The sequence below is a fragment of the Herpailurus yagouaroundi genome, unplaced genomic scaffold (assembly GCF_014898765.1).
Source record: "Herpailurus yagouaroundi ecotype Mexico unplaced genomic scaffold, PumYag 29, whole genome shotgun sequence".
Classification (NCBI taxonomy): domain Eukaryota; kingdom Metazoa; phylum Chordata; class Mammalia; order Carnivora; family Felidae; genus Herpailurus; species Herpailurus yagouaroundi.
In genome coordinates this window covers 107,438,269-107,456,978 of record NW_024412377.1, presented here as the reverse complement: position 1 = coordinate 107,456,978, position 18,710 = coordinate 107,438,269, and the positions used below count along the sequence as shown (strand labels likewise).

The following is an 18,710-nucleotide window of genomic DNA, read 5'->3' as shown; positions in this document are numbered from 1 at the left end:
TGGTCTTTTTAAATAAAACAGCTTCACCGGGGTACCTGGGTAGCTCAGTTGGTTAAGCATCCAACTTCAGCTCAAGTCATTATCTCATGGTTTGTTAGTTCAAGCCCCAAGTCCAGCTCTTTGCTGACAGCTGCTTCAGATTCTGTTATCTCACTCTCCCTCTGTCCCTTACCTGCTCAGGCTCTGTCTCTGTCTCATAAGTAGATAGATAGATAGATAGATAGATAGATAGATAGATAGATAGATAGATAAAGCTTGAGATATAATTCACATACCATACAGTTTACTAATTTAAAGTATATAATTCAATAATGTTTAGTATTTTCATAAAGTTGTGTAACCATCACCACAATCTACTTTAGAACATTTTCATCATCCCAAAAGGAAACCTGTTAGCAGTACATATTAGCAGTCACTCACTATTTGCTCTACAATCACCTAGCCTTAATCAATAAGCAACAACCTACTTTCTGTCTCTATGGATTTGCCTATTATGGACATTTCATATAAATGGAATCATATAATATGTAATCCTTTGTAACTAGCTTCTTTCATTTAGCATAATGTTTTTCAAGATATACCTATATTATGGCATATCAGTACTTCAGTTCTTATTAGACAAAAAATATGTCATTGTACAGATATCACAATTTATTTATCTATTCATCAGTTGATGAACATTTGGGTTATTTCCTCTTTTTGGCCATTAAGAAAAATGTTGCTATGGGGGCGCATGGGTGGCTCAGTCGGTTAAGCGTCCAACTTGAGCTCAGGTCATGATTTCATGGTTCATGGGTTTGAGTCCCACATCGGGCTCTGTGCTGATAGCTCAAGCCTGGAGCCTGCTTTGAATTCTGTGTTTCCCTCTCTCTCTGCTCTTCCCCCACTCACATTCTGTCCCTCTCTCAAAAATAAGTAACATTAAAAAATTAAAAATAAAAAAGAAAGAAAAATGTTACTATGAACATTCATGTTTAAGTTTTTGTGTGGACACAAACTTATTTTCCTTTTTCTTAGGTGTATACCTCGGAGTGAAAGTACTGGTTTGACTAGTAACTTTCACCTTCTGAGGAACTACCAGGCTGCTTTCCAAAGTGGATGTAGCATTTTACATTCCCACCAGCAGTTCATCAGTGTTCTAATTTCTCCACATCTTCACCAATACTTGTTATTGCCTGTCTTTTGATTATAGCCATGTTTAGGGGTGTGAAGTAATCCTTTTTTAAGTTACATTCTGTTATTTTTTTAGTCAAAAAAATTCTTTATCTCTCTTTTAAAGAAATCTTGTTTCTAGCTACATACTTGAACCCTGAATACTGCAGTACCAGGTTCCTTCAAAACCTGGTTTTTCTCAATTCTGTAGGGCAGATAATCTCTTTAAATTTTTTTTTTTTTAATGTTTATTTATTTTTGAGAGACAGAGAGAGACAGAGCATGGGTAGGGGAGGGGCAGAGAGAGAGAGAGGAAGACACAGAATCCGAAGCAGGCTCCAGGCTCCAAGCTATCAGCACAGAGCCTGACGCGGGGCTCGAACTCACAAGCCGTGAGATCATGACCTGAGCCGAAGTCAGCCACTCAACTGACTAAGCCATCCAGGTGCCCCTTTTTAAATTTTTTTAAAAATGTTTATTTACAGATAATCTCTTTTTTCATCAGTATTTCTATCTCTAGACACACTGATACTTATTTCTTTCCATGCACTACATCCTTACTTAAAATTCTTGTTTGCTTCTATCTTCTTTCCTATACTTTGACTTAATGGACTTACACTTAAAGTCTTTATTGGCATGTATATTATGTTTTGAGGACATACATATATTAGGATCATCTAACTATGTTTAATGTTTTTGCTTTCATTATGAAGAGTTTAATCAAGTGAAAATTAAGCACAACCATGAAGTTTACATATTAAACACTAATTTTAAACACAGTTCTAATATACAAATTGGTGATACAAAATTCAAATTATTTCAAATATTCTGTTCAACAGACATAATTAAAATCAAAATAAAGAAATTAATATGGCTTTAAAGTGGTTTCATTCTGCTTCTGATGTCATGAACTTACCCCAAATACTTATAGTTATAAGTTAATTAGGGTTACTACCAATTCCTTAAGTTACTTACCTCTTCTTCTCCTAATGTTACTAGAACTTCTTCATTCAGAGGAACTACTGCAGAAAAAAAACAGGCCAAAATTATATATATGGTGAGTTAACGCTCAAATATAAAGAATTTGATTTTGTGGCTTCTAAGATATCTCTTTCTCTTTCCTTAATTAATACCTTTACATATATAATCAATACATAATTTTAGACAATATATATAACCAATATATAATTTTAGACAAACATGACATTTATACATTTTTGGGTTTTGTTTTCTAAATCCTCAAAAACAAAATTGGTTAAGCATCCAACTCTTGACTTAAGCTCAGGTCATGATCTCATGCTTCTTGAGATCATGCCCCGTGTCAGGCTATGCACTGAAAGCACAAAGCCTACTTGGGATTTTCTCTCCCCCTCGCTCTCTCTCTGCCCCTCCCTCACTCAGGCTCACTCTCTCTCTCTCTCTCTCAAAATAAACTTAAAAAAATTAATAATCTATACTGTTTCCCTAAATATATCTCTCTGTAATTATATGATCCTATGCACGTATATGTACATGTATATTATCTACACACACACATGCAAGGGTTATTCATTTTGTTATTGTTGGTTTTATGAGAAGGGGATATCATACACATTATTCTTATTTTTACTCAACAAAAACCCCATGGAAATCGTTTCTATCCTGATATAAGTCTAATCCATAATTTTTAATCACTCCATAATATTCCACAGGGTGAATATACAAAGTGTATTGAGTAATATCAGTACTGATGAAACATTAACTTTGAACCTAACTTTTAGCCACAAAAAACAATGACTGTAGCATTTCTAAATTTATGTCTTTATGTACTAGTGCTTTCATTTGGGGAGGATAAATTCTCAGAAATGGAATTCCATAGAAGGAAAAGCATATTTTGAATTTTAATATAGAATACCAGATTCTTTTCTAAAAACTTACTATTAGCAATAAGAAACAGCAAAAGATACAATAAACTCTTCTACAATTTTTGCCAGTTCATGAGTATCAACTAACATTTCATTTTAATTTTGTATAGCAAAATTTAATCCTTATATTTAGAAAAGTTCAACCTTTGTACTTTAAGTTTACCTTTCCTAATAAAGTACTATTTAAAATTTCTCTAATAATATGCTACTGAAAACTTTCTAATCTATCTACTATTCTACAGGGTCTTCTGACAGGAAAGAGCTTACGACACGTGCTTCATAGAACATATATTAGAACTGATTACTGGCAGCCCCAGGATGGCTCCCAAATCATTTCAATAAATGCAATGAGAAGGATTTTAAGAATGTAAAGTTAATAATCTCCCTCTTGTCCACTGTGGCCATGATTAGTATTTCAATATTGATTCACATAATTATTTAAGCCCATACAATATATAGCAGCTTCTAAGAATATAAAGATATTTTAAATCCTTTCAGTGGGGCAGTCTATGGGACTGGCAACCTTAAGCAAAGTGGTTATTTGACCTGTGGATCAGCCTGTGTGTTTGGTGTTACCAGTTCAAAATGTGCACATAAGGGATGATGATAAGAAAAACAAAAATAGAAAATTCCCTGATATATAGCATCAACATGAATGAAATACTTTGGAATACATTTAACCTAGGAGGCAAAAGACTGTGATGAAAACTACAAAACTACAAAGCAGCACAGCATGGAGCCTGCTTCCGATCCTCTGTCTCCTTCTCTCTCTGCACCTCACCTGCTCACACTCTCTCTCTCAAAAATAAATAGACATTTAAAAAAAAAAATCTTGAACAAGACGTAAGAAAGACTATTATAATAAACTAGTGGATTGGTAATGAAGGCCTAAAGTAAATGTGTGACAGTAGGGTTCAATATTTCATGATTGGCTATATGTGATACATGAAAAAAGAAGAACCTAGAAGGACTCTTAAGTTTATAGCTGATCAAATAAATTCCATCCAATGGATCAGAGAATGGAGATCAATTCATAAATCTCAGGTATCTATAGAACATTTTGGAAAAGATAACTAGAAAGTAGAGAGATACGTTAGTGTGATGTTACAAATAAGTCTGGCTTGGATACATAGATTTGGAAGCTGTTACGAAAATTGTGTCCTCCTCCTCCCCACCAAAATTCATATTTTGAAGTTCTAATCCTCAGTACCTTAAAATGTGCCTGTATTTGGAACTGGGTCTTTAAAAATGTGATTCTGTTAAAATGAGATCATTAGGGTGAGCCCTATTCCATTACGACTGGCATCTTTATAGAAAGAGATTGGGATACAGACAGGCGACCATGTGAAGACACAGGGAGAAGATGACCATCTACAAGCCAAAAAGAGAGGCTTCTGAAGAAACCAACCTTGCCAACACCTTGATCTTGGACTTCTAGACTCCAGAATTGTGAAAAAATTAATTTCTTTTGTGTAAGCAACCCAGTCCATAGTACTTTGTTATGGCAGCTCTACCAAACTTATACAGAAGTCATTAATACAGGTATAACATAAAAACAAAAGCAGAAAATATAATCCTGGAGTAGCATGTAGAGTAGGAAGTTAAAATTGCTGAGCACAGCCCTCCAAAAAAATAGCAAATTTTAACAGCAGAGTATGAACAGCATTTGAGATGCTCAATATAATGCTGAGGAGGCAATAGAATATAGTTTAATGCAAATTAAAAAATAGATTATATATGTACATATCAAGTGCTAAAATTAAAAAGACTACTATGTGATAATAAAGATGTGGAACAGTGGTGGGCATGAATATAGTAGTTAAAACCAAGAATGTAGATGAAATTATTTCGAAAGAGAATGAATAGAAGAATCCCAACAACTGGGATAGAGAACAGTAAGCCTACAAAGGAGACTAAAAAGGGAAGTGGGAGGAGCTAAAGGAAAGGTGGCAAATGGGCAGGAGAAAGAAGGGAGATGTTAAAAGAAAGAGGATACAATCCATATAGAATACCAAATACACACATATATGTGGCACAGAGAAAAGTAAGCTTTCCTAATAAAAAAAGATCTCCTCGCTGGGTATTTTAACTGCAGATATTTAAGCCATTTTCTATTTCATGACTAAAGGGAAATATATAGCTGGTCCCCACTGGACAGGTCACAAGGCAACATACAATCCATGTGGCCCTTATATAAATAAGTATCTAAAATAACTTTTCTCTTCCACTAGGTATGTTTCATTCATTAAGAAAAAATTTACAGTTTCTATTGCGCGTGTGGCATAGTATCTATGATGACCAAATGATGGTTATAATAAGGTCTCCATAATTTAAGATTATTATATCAAACAAATATATTCATCTATAATACCAAAATAAGCACAAAATAATGTATACAAATGAAAGAAAAGTTTAGGCAATTTCAACAAGGCTAGATAGACCTTGAAATTATCCTTAAATTAATTTGCTATTAATTTGTTTAAAAAAATATAAACCTAAAAATAAGAACCTTACTTTCAGGATTTTCTTTCTGCCATTGACTGAGTTCAGCAGTCAAACATTTCACTTGCATAATTAATAATGACAGCTATAAAAAAAATCATAAAACAAAGTCATTTCTTACAGAATATTTATAGATATTCATGAAAGTGTAGACATTCTTAACACTTTAACACAAATTCCTAACATAAATGGCTAACATAAGAGCCATCCAAATTATAAAAAACTGACACTCCAAACACAATCCTGCTTTAAACCATACTAATTATAGTTCAAGTCTTAAGAAGTTTTCAATTCTACTTTACCACTCAACCTAAAATAAAAGGACCTAACCATATTACTTTTATTTCCTAAATACTACTATAAAAATATAGGGGCACCTGTCTGGCTCAGTCAGTGGAGCATGGGACTCTTGACCCTGGGGTTGTGAATTTGAGCCCCATGTTGGGTACAGAGATTACTTAAAAATAAAATCTTTAAGAACATAAGATGATATTTCTTCCCAATAATTTTTAGACAAACTTGCTTTAGGGGCACCTAACACAAAGTAGGACAACATGTGTTCTAATTATTAATAAGGTATCTTAATTGCAATTATTCACTAGCTGGCTCCATCCATAGTGCATGCAACTTTTATCTTGGGGTCATGAGTTTGAACCCCATGGTGGAGTAGGGTTTACTTTAAAAAAGATATATTTGCTTTAAAGATGCTCTTTAAAATTAATAGGTATGCAGATAAGAGTAAACAAAGCAAGCCTGAGATTATTTAAAGGTTTGCTTTCAAAGTTGGCTCTTGACTGGCATCTGGAACTTGTATTTTGAGATCATTCCCACCAACCTGTTAAGAGATACTCATTGTGTCTAAACTGTTTTTGTAAGGAATATGACGGAAGCTGAACACCTGCTTTCCTTCTGGAAGCCTGGTATTTTGATAACTGCTAGGCAGAGGGTGTCTATGTGACTAGCTCTCACAAAACACCTTGGTCGCTGAGTCTAATGAGGTTCCATGGCAGAAAACATTTCACACAGTCACAACTCCTTGGGGGAATTAAGCATATCTTGGATGACTCCAATAAAAGAGGACTCCTCAAAGCTTGTATCTGGTTTCCTCTGGACCTCACCCCATGGTCCTTTTCACTTTGCTGATTTTACTCTGTATCCTTTTAACATAGTATATCTCAGCCATGAATATAGTACACACTAAGTTTTCTGAGTCCTCCTATGAGTTACTGTGAGTCCTGTGAATTACTCCTGAAAGTAATCTGGGGAACCCTCAACACAATAGGAGAAGATATATTTTTTAAGTTTATTTATTTATTTTTGAGAGAGAGAGAGGGAGAGACAATCCCTAGCTGGCTCCACGCTGTCAGTGCAGAACCCAACACGGAGCTCAAGCTTACGAATTGTGAGATCATGGCCTGAGCCGAAATCAAGAGTCGAACGTGTAACCAACTGAACCACCCAGGTGCCCCAATAGAAGATATTTTGTGGATCCCTCAGATAATGTTATTATTGACTATCTCAGGATCCTGATTCTTTACAACTATATAAGCACTTCCACCACAATCAGTGTTTGTTTGGTTCACTGCACAAAAAATCATTCAGGAAACTTACAGGTCCAATCCCTAGTGATTCTGATTCACTAGATCTCAATTTCTACGATATAAGAACCACGTTTCCCAAGAAAACCAGATGATAGTTTATTTACTGTATAATGTTGTTTCAAATACAATATTCAGTTTTATACTTTATAACAGAACTCTGCATTTATTGATAAATGCAAAATTTTTTAAATAAAAGATGGCTTAATTCTTGATTAGAAATTTTTACATGGAAGACCTGACCTGATATGATAGGCACTTCCAAAAGTGACACATTAGTTTTTCCTTCTTTTTCTATCTCTCTTACTCTCATTTTTATTCAGTATTATTATGCTCATAGATTTTTATTTTTATTATTGTTATAATCAATCAAGGCCATTATTCCTTTTCAAATGATATCAAATTTGGTGTTTTTGTGAACAGTGCCTAAATCTTTATTTTTCATAATCTATATTTTTTTCAAATTAGTTTTACACTGAATGACACAAAAGGAAACTTAAATTACTAATAGTTCACATGTAAGCTTGATTATAATCTGAATGAAAAATAAGTAGGAAGAAAAAGGCCCTCAAAAAAGCTTCTGTATTACATCTCACTCTGTGAAATGGCTCTGCTTCTGACTTCAATTGTCTGCTGCTCTAATAGGCCATGAAGCGCATGAACCCCCCAACTGCAGCTTACTGGTGGCAGGCGCGCGCGCGCGCACACACACACACACACACACTCACCTTCCTCACCTGCTGCCCTTGTAACAAAATGAACTGGTTTTTAAAAGTAAAGTGCATGATTTGGAACTCAGGAGTACTTTCAATTAGTTCTTACACTTTCTGACATGCTCCTACAAGTTTTAGAAAACTTTCTTTAGAATCATTTGTATATTTGACTTTGTTCTTTAGAATTATCACTAAAACTTCTAATTTTTTATGTCAAATACATCTAAGTTTTCTTTTATACTTTCTTGGTTTCTACTTTTAGCCAAGAAGTTTCTCCTGTCCCTAGACGGCACAAATAGTCTCCTAACTTTTCTTATAAGACTTCTATGGCAATCTATCTAGAATATATGTTTATGTAATGAAAGACAAAGCTCCAATTTTATTTTCTTCCAAACGGATAACTAGTTGTACCACTATTACTTATTAACAATTCATCCTTTTCCACAAATGGGCACTATCATCTTTGTCATATTTTAAATTCTTAATCTGTTGCATTCTTCCTTTGGTATATTCCTAAACCAATTCTTTAGGGCTCTATTAAAATAGATATCTTAATCTTTGTTTAAGCATCAGTGAAGTCAGTTAAGGTTCTACACATATAGTAAAAAAAAAAAAAGAAAACAAACTGGCTACTGTACCTAACACAAAGTAGGACAACATGTGTTCTAATTATTAATAAGGTATCTTAATTGCAATTATTCACTCAACAGTTAAATATATGTGTAACTGTTAAGAGATAAATAATAAAGAAAATATTCCTTATTTAAATATATTTATTTAGAGTAAATATATATAGTGAATACAATATATTTATAATAGTTCATTCAAAAAGTATTTAGAATACTACTCTTAAATCAGAAAGAATATTTTCCAAATGATTAAGCATATGGGTATCAACAAAGCTATTACATGTGGGTTAATATAGACAAATAATATTCTTATCCAAAACACAATACATTAAACTTAACTATTTTTAGGAAGAAAAAAAAGGATTCATACCTGAGCATTTGAATCAGTAAGTGTCTCAGTTCCAACAAGTGATAATTTTTTCTGACACTTCATTTAAAAAGTAAATAAAACAACAAAACAGAGCAAGTAAATAAAAATGATTCACATACTATAACCTTTTATATATAACAAACAATTCCCTTTCTTTTATATCAATGTAATATTATACAAATATCTGATTTAAGAGAAGAGTTTAAGTTCCTCACTTTAAAAAAAATGTTTATTTACTTATTTGAGAGAGATTGTATGCATGAGCCAGAGAGAGGAGGGAGAGAGAGAGAGAGAGACAGAGACAGAGAAGAGACAGAGACAGAGAAAGAGAGAGAATCCCAAGCAGGATCAGGGCTCAACGTCATGATCAATCGCAGTATCATGACCTAAGCCAATATCAACAGTCTGAGGTTTAACCAACTGAGTCACCCAGGCACCTCAAGTTCCTGACTTTACAGGCAAGAGGATCATGAAGGCATCCAAACAGGTCTCACGGTCCATATACCAAAAGTAAAAGGGGATATTAGATATTCTATATTCTGTATAGAATGAAATAATGAGCATAAGAAATAAGGACAAAAAAATACAAACATAGCTAGGGTAAATTAGAAGCTAGGTAAAGGGAAAATAGGAAATAAGAGAACAGGAAGGAAAGCACCATAGAAAAACAACAAAAGAGATAAGAAAATGGTTAAGATCATAGGAAAATAAAGCCTTCAGGAGACATCATTTTCGTTCCATTCAAAAAAAAATCTACAACTATTAACAGTGATTATATGATTGAAAATATGGGTAATTTAAATTTTACTTGTGTACTTATTTCTAGTTGCAGTATCTTTTAAAAAAATTATTTTTAAATTCAAATTTCTATACTGAAAAAATGTCAAAAGCATAAAAAGGAATTATTTAATTATCTTGAAAATACACTATCATCAGAGTACCAAGGATTTACATTAAAAAATAATTTTAAAAAAGAAAAAAGGGGACAAAAACAAATAATAACCTGCCTTAATCTAAAATCTTACTGCAAAGAATGGGATAAGAAAAGTTTGCGGCCTGTTTCATACATTATGCTATTTTGAGTAGAAAAAACTTTTACCAACACACAGTAGTGTACCAGAAGTGATACTCACTAACTCAACATTTCAAAGACAACATTTTCTATATTAATTCATATTTTCACCCAAACTCCATAATTATGTGTCCTCAACACTTCTCTACTCTATCTTAGGAAATAACCTGACCAACCTCCTAGTGGCCCAAACCAGAAACCTGAAAGTCTTCATAATTTCCCTCCGTTTCACAACAATTAAGTTCCACTCATTTTGGCCCTATCTCCTTAGTATCTCCTAAGTCCTCCTTCTATATGCAGTGATAGGATATGGCCCTACAGTACTTCTTATCAGGATTAGTACGTACTAGAGCCTCCTAAATGCTTCTTCTATCTGCAGTCTCAATCTTCTATATTCCATTGTCTTCAAAACAACCAAGCAATTTTCCCAAACTGCATCTTTTCCCAAAGATTCATGTTTATAATCCTTTAATTGCTACCCACAGTACAAACTCAACAAAATCCTTCATGTTCTTGCTCCTAATTATATTTCCAGTCTCACTCCACAGGTCAATCTCCTCCGAATTTACGAAGCCATAATATCCTATCTAAAGTTCTCTAAACTCTTCCAACCTTACATATTTTGTTCCTTCTGCTTTATATACCTCTCCTACTTTCAGAAGCTAATTTCTATTTGTCCTTTAGAAATTAATTCAGTTATTACTGCCTTTAGAAAGCTATCCTTGACCCTTTCTATCTAGGTTTACTACTCATTTTAAGTAGTCTTTGTATTTCCACCACAATACTTCTAACATAAAAGCAATGGTCTCTATTACATGACAATCTCCTTGAGGGCAGGGATTGCCATAATTTTTTCTCTTTCTAGAGCTCACCTGGCATAAAGTTTCTTGAATAAATGCTTACAGGTTTAAAAGCTATATAAATTTTTACTGTATAATATAACAGCTTTCAGGACCCAACATAATTATTTTTCTTAAGTCTATTATTGAAATGGAAAGAAATCTTATAATAATTAATATATATATCACTTTGACCTCTTGGTACTTACTTCTTCCATGTCTTTCCACATTTCATCACATTCCTTAATAAGTTCTTCTTCAGCATTTGTAACATCTTCCATATCTGTACTACTATCTGGGTCTAGATCTTGCTGATTCACTGACATGTGCCTTGTGATTTTTTTAGCCTTATAAGAAAAACTGAAGTAAAAATATTTATTCATTTAACAATAATTTCTTGAACACCTATCACCTGCCAGATAGTAAGCTAGGAACTAAACATGTAAGAGTGAACAAAATGGGCAAAAATCCTTCCCTACCATGGAACTTATATTCTAGTTAAAATAAAGAGACAATAAACCAGTTATATAAGTGGAAATATATATAATATATATATCAATTTATAAGTGGAAATAATTTTATGTAGGAAAGCAAGACAGGGAATAAAATAGGACATGCTTGGGTAGGGGTAATGTAATTTCACATAATGTGGTCATTTAAGGTCATTGAGAAGTTAACAATTGAGCAAAAAACATGAAGGAGATAAGAAAGTGAGACATGGGGATATTTAGAGGAAGAGGCTCCAGGCAGGGAATTGCAAGTGCAAAGGCCCTGGGGCAGGAGTATGAGGGTCATGTTCCTAGAGCAGTAAAGCAGCTAGTGTGATTGGAGCAAAGTAAGGCACAGAACACAAGATGAGGTTGAGAGATTTAGGAATTAGATTATGTGGGCTTTCTAGGCTATTTTAAGGACTTCAGCTGAGATGATAAACGATTAAAGGGTTTTCAATGGAAAATGACAAAAGTTGAATTATATTTTAACAGCACAACTCTGGTTAACAACAGGCAGTAAGGACAGTAACAGGAAAGTCAGTTAGAAAGCTATTGCAATGATCCAAGCAACTTTTGTTATTAAAAAAGTTTAGGTAAGCAAATGGAAAGATGGAGCTGCCAGTTGGGTACTGAGATAGTGAAGACAGTGGAAGAAACAGAAGCAGCTAGATATGACAAGGTAATGATTAAAAATTCAATTTTGTACTTGCTAAATATAAGGTGTCTATTAGCGCAGATGCTGATTAAGCAACTGAATGTACATGTATGGAGTTCAAGGGAAAATTTTGAGCTAGAATTTGAGTCATCACCATACAAGGTATGTAAAGCCACAAGGCTAGGTGAGATCACAAAAGCAAGAGTGTACAGACAGAAATGAGAAGAGATCCAGACCTGGAAAGAATAATAAACAAGAACCACTGAGTCTGAGAAGGAGCGCTCAATAATAAGGTGAAAAGAAAATTAAGAGTATGATAACCTGAAATTCAAAGTAAGAAAGTATTAAAGAAAGGAGTGATGAAGTATCAAATACCAGAGATAGGTCAAGTATGATAAAAACAGAGAACTGACAATTTACTTAGTAATATGGATAGAGGACTGTATTTTCCAAAAAGAGTCACAGCCATATTCCAGGTTATTACTCCCTGTCCAGAGGCAGAGACTATTTATCCTCATCATGAACCTGAGTAGGACTTTCTAACTGCCTTTACGAATAGAATATAATGGAAGTGACTTCAAAACTAAGTCATAAAAGGCCATAACACTTACACCTCTGTCTCAGAACATTCACCCTTATAAACCAGCAACCATGCTGTGAAGAAGCCTGGTACAAATGTTTGTTTGTTTGTTTGTTTGTTTGTTTGTTTTTTAATGTTTTTGACAGCAAGTGAGCACGTGTGAACGGGGAGGGGCAGAGAGAGAGAGACAGACAGACAGACAGAGGATCTGAAGTGGGCTCCCCCCAACAGCAGAGAGCACAAAGTGGGGCTCGAATTCACAAACTGGGAGTTCATGACCTGAGTTGAAGTCAGACGCTTAACTGACTGAGCCACCTAGGCACCCCAAACTGGCACAAATGAAGAGACTAATGGTGAAGCCCACAGAAAGGAACTGAGGTTCCCAGCCAAAAGCTAGCATCAACAATTAGACATGCACATGAACATTCTGATGATTCAGCCCTCAGACTTTGAGACTTCTAGACAAAGGCATAGACATTGCAGAGCAATTGACAAGTTGTCCTACTATATCCTGTCTGAATTCTTGATGCAAAGAACTGCTGAACATAATAAACCTCTAAGTCTTAGGATAATTTATCACAATTTCAATGGAATAAATACACAAAACTGGAGGCCTTTATAAGGGAGTTTCAGTAGAATGGTGGGAGTAAAAGCATGAATGGAGTGTGTTCAAGAGAGAACAGAAGGCAAGGAACTGTACATACCTAGTAATATAAAATATTTTCAACAATTTTTTTCTCTAAAGGAAAACAGCTGGAGGGTGATATGGGGTCAAGAAAGACTTTTTTTTAAGCCAGGAGAAAACAGAGCACTTAAATGACACAGAAGGAAATACTGCAGGAGTTGCAAGAGAAAAAGAATGGAATTTAATACCTAAGTAGAGAGACTGATTTAAGATAGAAGTCTATATAGGGGCACCTGGGTGGCTCAGTCAGTTAAGCGTCCGACTTTGGCTCAGGTCATGATATCACAGTTTGTGGGTTTGAGCCCCATATTGGACTCTGTGCTGACAGCTTAGAGCCTGGAGCCCGTTTTGGATTCTGTGTCTCCCTCTCTCTCTGCCTCTCTCTCTCAAAAATAAACATTAAAGAAAAGAGATAGAAGTATACATAGTTCATCCATTTTAATGGAAATGTAGGAGGATTGCAAGCAGGTGAGTAGATGTGTTGCTAGGACTTTATGGAAGTTCTATTTGGACTGCTTCTCTTTTCTCAGGGAAATGTTAACTAAGGTCATCAGCTGTCAATGAGAATGGGGAAAAGCACAAGAGGTTTAAGAAATACATTAAGAGGGGCGCCTGGGTGGCTCAGTTGGTTAAGCATCCAACTTCGGCTCAGGTCATGATCTCACAGTTCCTGAGATCGAGCCCCACGTCAGGCTCTGTGCTCACAACTCAAAGCCTGGAGCCTGCTTCAGATTCTGTGTCCCCCTCTCTCTCTGCCCCATCCCCACTCATGCTCTGTCTCTATCTCTGTCTTAAAGTAAATAAAACATTAAAATAAAAAAATACATTAAGAAATGTATGAAACAGCGGCACCTGGGTGGCTCAGTTGGTTAAGCATCTGACTTTGGCTTAGGTCATGATCTCATAGCTCGTGAGTTCGAGCCCCCATTGGGCTCTGTGCTGACAGGTCAGAGCCTGGAACCTGCTTCAGATTCTGTGTCTCCCTCTCTCTCTGCCCCTCCTCAGCTCATGCTCTGTCTCTCTCTCTCTCTCAAAAATACATAAACATTCAATGTTTATAGCAGCCCTCTCAACAATAGCCAAATTATGGAAAGAGCCTAAATGTCCATTAACTGATGAATGGATAAAGAAATTGTGGTTTATATACACAATGGAGTACTACGTGGCAATGAGAGCGAATGAAATATGGCCCTTTGTAGCAACATGGATGGAACTGGAGAGTGTGATGCTAAGTGAAATAAGCCATACAGAGAAAGACAGATACCATATGGCTTCACTCTTATGTGGATCCTGAGAAACTTAACAGAAACCCATGGGGGAGGGGAAGAAAAAAAAAAAAAAAGAGGTTAGAGTGGAAGAGAGCCAAAGCATAAGAGACTCTTAAAAACTGAGAACAAACTGAGGGTTGATGGGGGGTGGGAGGGAGGGGAGGGTGGGTAATGGGTATTGAGGAGGGTGCCTTTTGGGATGAGCACTGGGTGTTGTATGGAAACCAATTTGACAATAAACTTCATATATTGAAAAAAAAATAAATAAAATAAAATAAACACATAAACATTTAAAAAAAATTTTTTAAATGTATGAAATAGATATATAAGAGAACAGGAGAGGATAAAATAGTAGGATAACTTGAGATTAAATGTCCACTTGAGACCATTAAATACCCACTAGCGAATATGTCATTAATTTAAAATGGAATTAGAACATGGTTATATATTTTCTTCTATAGTGTAGCAGCATAGGTACAAAGACCAAGTGAAAAAATTATAGTCTTTGACGTATGACCACAGGAATGAGTAACTACTAGAAGATAGAGAATATAATCACTAAAGAAAAAGAGGTCAAGAAAAAGGGAGGCCATATGTGGATATTAAAATCACCATGAAGTATGACAGTAGTGCTGCAGAGGGCTGCAGTGAGCCAGAAGCTAAAAATCTTCAAGAAATGAAGGAGCATGATATAATCTTGCTAGATGACCGCTGCAAGGAGTGGTAGGTAGTAGAAGACTCTGATGGCATGAAATGCAAAGTTGAGACAATTTTAAGGAAGTAGACAGACCAAAAAAGAATAAAGATGTCTACCCCACAACACTAAATGCAAACCAGAACAGCCCACTCCCCCAAAACACTTTTATTCATAAGAAACTTAAGTTTTATACTACTTAATCAAGGTCTAATCAAGAGAGATTTTAAAGAAACTTGGGGAGATACACCATGTTCAGAAATTAAATGACTCCATACTGTAAAGATGTTAATTCCTCCTAAGTTGATCTATTGAATCTTAATCAAAATTCTAAAAGTATTTGGGATGCCTGGATGGGCTCAGTTGGTTAAGTGTCTAACTTGATTTTGGCTCAGGTCATGATTTCATGGTTCATGAGTTTGAGCCCTGCATTGGGATCTGTGCTGACAGCTCAGTGCATGCTTGGGATTCTCTCTCTCCCTCTCTCTCTGTCTCTCACTCTCAAAATAAATAAATAAATAAATAAACTTAAAAAAAAAGTTCTAAAAGTTTCTATTTTTGTGGCACTTGACAAGCAAATTCTAAACTTTATATGGAAGGGCAAGGGGCCAAAAAACAGCCACGACCCTCATGAAGAAGATGAGAAAACTTGCCTTACCACACATTAAACTTATTAAAAAACTATACTAATTTTTATAGCATGGAATTAGCACATGGATAGGCAAACTGAACAGTGGAACATAAACACATAAAAGCCTTTCTGGATTCACACATTTATGGACCTATGATATAGAACACAGGTGGCAATGCAAATTAAGGGGATATAAGAACAATCCAAATAGGAGCATATTTTATAAACTATATTGCATTTTTTCCCCAGGTATAATTTGGTCCTTCATAGAACTTCCTCATTTTTTTTTTTTTTAATTAACTGCAGAGTATTTGGGTGGAGGGGAGGGAAAAGTTGGGTTAAGCCTAGATATACACCTCAATCTTTACGTGATCCCTACATCCCTCAAAAATTCCAGAAACAGAAATGATAAAGCAGAACATAAAGAAAACATGGAGACATTTTTTTTGCTTGGATTGGGAAAGCATTTCTAACAAAACTAAATAAAATCTCCATAAATTTTTAAAATTCTGCAGGTACAACGATATCATTAAAAAATTAAAAAATAATCTAACACCTCCTTACTAAGACACCACACTGTATTTTCTCTCACTGCACTGAGTAATAAACCCAAGTTCTTCAATATCTCACCCCCCAAAAAAAGCTAAAACGTAAAACCTCAAAATTTAAAGAAATATTTGTAACATGCATGGCACTCAAGACCTAATTTTCTTAATGTATAATGAATGCCTACAAATATGAAAAAAAATCCAATAACCAACCATAAAAAAGAAAACTAATTTAAAAAAGTGATCACCATAAAAGTCAGGATATCAATGCTTTTGGAGGGAGAGAAGAAGGCAGGAGAAAGAACTTTGATTCGGATGGGCCAAATGAGAAACTTTTGAGATGATTATCAAAGTTTTATTTCTTGATCTACATGGTGATAAAGGTGTTCACCTTATAATAATTTATGGAATTTACATTTATTTTCATATGGTTTTTTTGATATCTATATTTTACTTTGCAATAAAAAGCTAAATAACAGAAACAATCCAAGAGAAATGAGCAAAGGACAAAAATGGGAAATTTAAAAAAATGAGAAATCCTTTATATATAGAAAAATGCAGGGGCGCCTGGGTGGCGCAGTCGTTAAGCATCCGACTTCAGCCAGGTCACGATCTCGCGGTCCGTGAGTTTGAGCCCCGCGTCGGGCTCTGGGCTGATGGCTCAGAGCCTGGAGCCTGTTTCCGATTCTGTGTCTCCCTCTCTCTCTGCCCCTCCCCCGTTCATGCTCTGTCTCTCTCTGTCCCAAAAATAAATAAACGTTGAAAAAAAAAATTAAAAAAAAAAAAAAAGAAAAATGCATTTTTAACCTTACTTATAAGTCATAAAAATGAAAATTAAACAAGAGTTATTTTTCATCCAGACTAGCAATAATGAAAAATTTAATAATAAACAATAATGAGAAGAATATAGAACAAGGGGCATACACTATTCACAAGAGGCATGCACTGTTCATAAACTAATCACTTTGTAAGATAATAAACAATAGCCATTAAAATTTTAAATACATTTAACTTCTGACCCAGAAATTCTATTTCTAGGAATAATACTATAGATAGATATATTTGCTTTAGTCTACACAGGAATGCATACTACAGCATTACTCAAAAAAACTTTGTGTGAACTCTACAATCAAACTGTCTAGGTTTAAATCCCGGCTTCAATACTTACAAGCTGTGTGACCTTGGGCAAGGCACTTAAACTGTCTCTGCCTCGGTTTCCTTACCTGTAAAATGAAGACAATAACATTACCCCATAAAGTTGTTATGACAATTAAATGAGTTAGTATATATAAAGTTCTTAGAACTGTGCTTAGCATATGAAGTTGTATCATTATTAGCTATTAACATTACTATTAACAATCTGAAGTCAGCTAGTAAAAGACTAGTTAAATACCTTCAGCCTTGTACAAAAATGTTTACACTGTTTATGTTATGGGTAAGGCTTTATATCAAAAGTAGTCTATTAGTAAAGCTTTGGGGAGGATCCTAAGTTATAGGCTGATTTTCCAATGAAGAGGGGGGATGTGCCCCTAACCACTCTGCTCACCCCTTGTTCAAAGGTCAACTATATAGTGTTGTATATGAATCATACCTCAGTTTTAAAAGAGGGGGGAAGACAGTAAACGTTATGTGGTTTTTACCATAATAAGTTTTTCTTTCTTTCTTTCCCTTTTTTTTTTTTTTTTTTTTTTTAAAGAAGAGAGCTGTCGAGAAGGCGGCTAAGACATGAAAGCGCAGACCAGGACGATGGCAGCAGGGGGAATGATCCTGCCATGTACCCTTGGGTTTCTTGGCCTGCCTAGTTGGTTCGTTCTCTCTCTTTCTCTTTCCTTCATTCTTTCTCTCTCTCTCTCTCCCTCTCCCTCCCTAAGAAAACAGTAAGAAGCGCCCACCACCTCTTTCTCGTTTGGGAGAATCAAGAAACTCAGGGAAGAAAACAGTTCCGTCAGCACCTGAAGGGAGGCCCTCAAGTTAGATAGTTCCCTCAGTTCCCTGCCCCTCTGTCATTTCCCTCTAACCCGCTGGGTTCTAGAGGCGGGAGAAGAGCGGGTCACAGGGACTGGCGGGACGTCCGGTATCCAGTTCCCGTGAGCTTCAGGGTCCCACCATCGGCGCTACAGTTCCATACCCTGGGAGCCTTCCAAGTGTCTACCGTTAAGGCGCTCTCCCTTACCCACCTCTTAACCACCACACAGCCACGGACTGCAGGCCACCTCAGCCTGGCTCAGACAGGACTTCCCGGCCTAGGGCCCCGAGCGCGCGCTGCTTGCTGATTGGATCTGCTCCTACGCACCCAGCCAATCCTGAAACTCGCTCTGCCACTGACGTGCAGGCCGCGCCGCTTTGCGGATTGGTAGGGGAGCTGTGTCGTGTCGCGCC

General features: G+C 35.6%; 1 protein-coding gene across 4 annotated transcripts in view; it reads right to left on the bottom strand.

Annotated features, from left to right (window-relative positions):
• CENPK (centromere protein K) overlaps positions 1 to 18,591 on the bottom strand; it is a 58,729-nt gene extending 40,138 nt beyond the window's left edge. For 3 of the 4 annotated variants that reach the window (XM_040452090.1, XM_040452099.1, XM_040452072.1), the window contains exons 1-5: positions 17,500 to 17,547; positions 10,989 to 11,139; positions 8,869 to 8,925; positions 5,571 to 5,643; positions 2,128 to 2,174 (exon numbers count right to left, since the gene is read on the bottom strand). In XM_040452090.1, coding sequence (XP_040308024.1) covers positions 2,128 to 2,174; positions 5,571 to 5,643; positions 8,869 to 8,925; positions 10,989 to 11,105 — 294 coding nt within the window. In that variant the 5' untranslated portion in view covers positions 11,106 to 11,139; positions 17,500 to 17,547. Of the gene's footprint in view, positions 1 to 2,127; positions 2,175 to 5,570; positions 5,644 to 8,868; positions 8,926 to 10,988; positions 11,140 to 17,499; positions 17,548 to 18,508 lie in introns of those variants that run through there. The other variant, XM_040452082.1, reaches the window with a different exon arrangement.
• Positions 18,592 to 18,710: the final 119 nt, after the last annotated feature.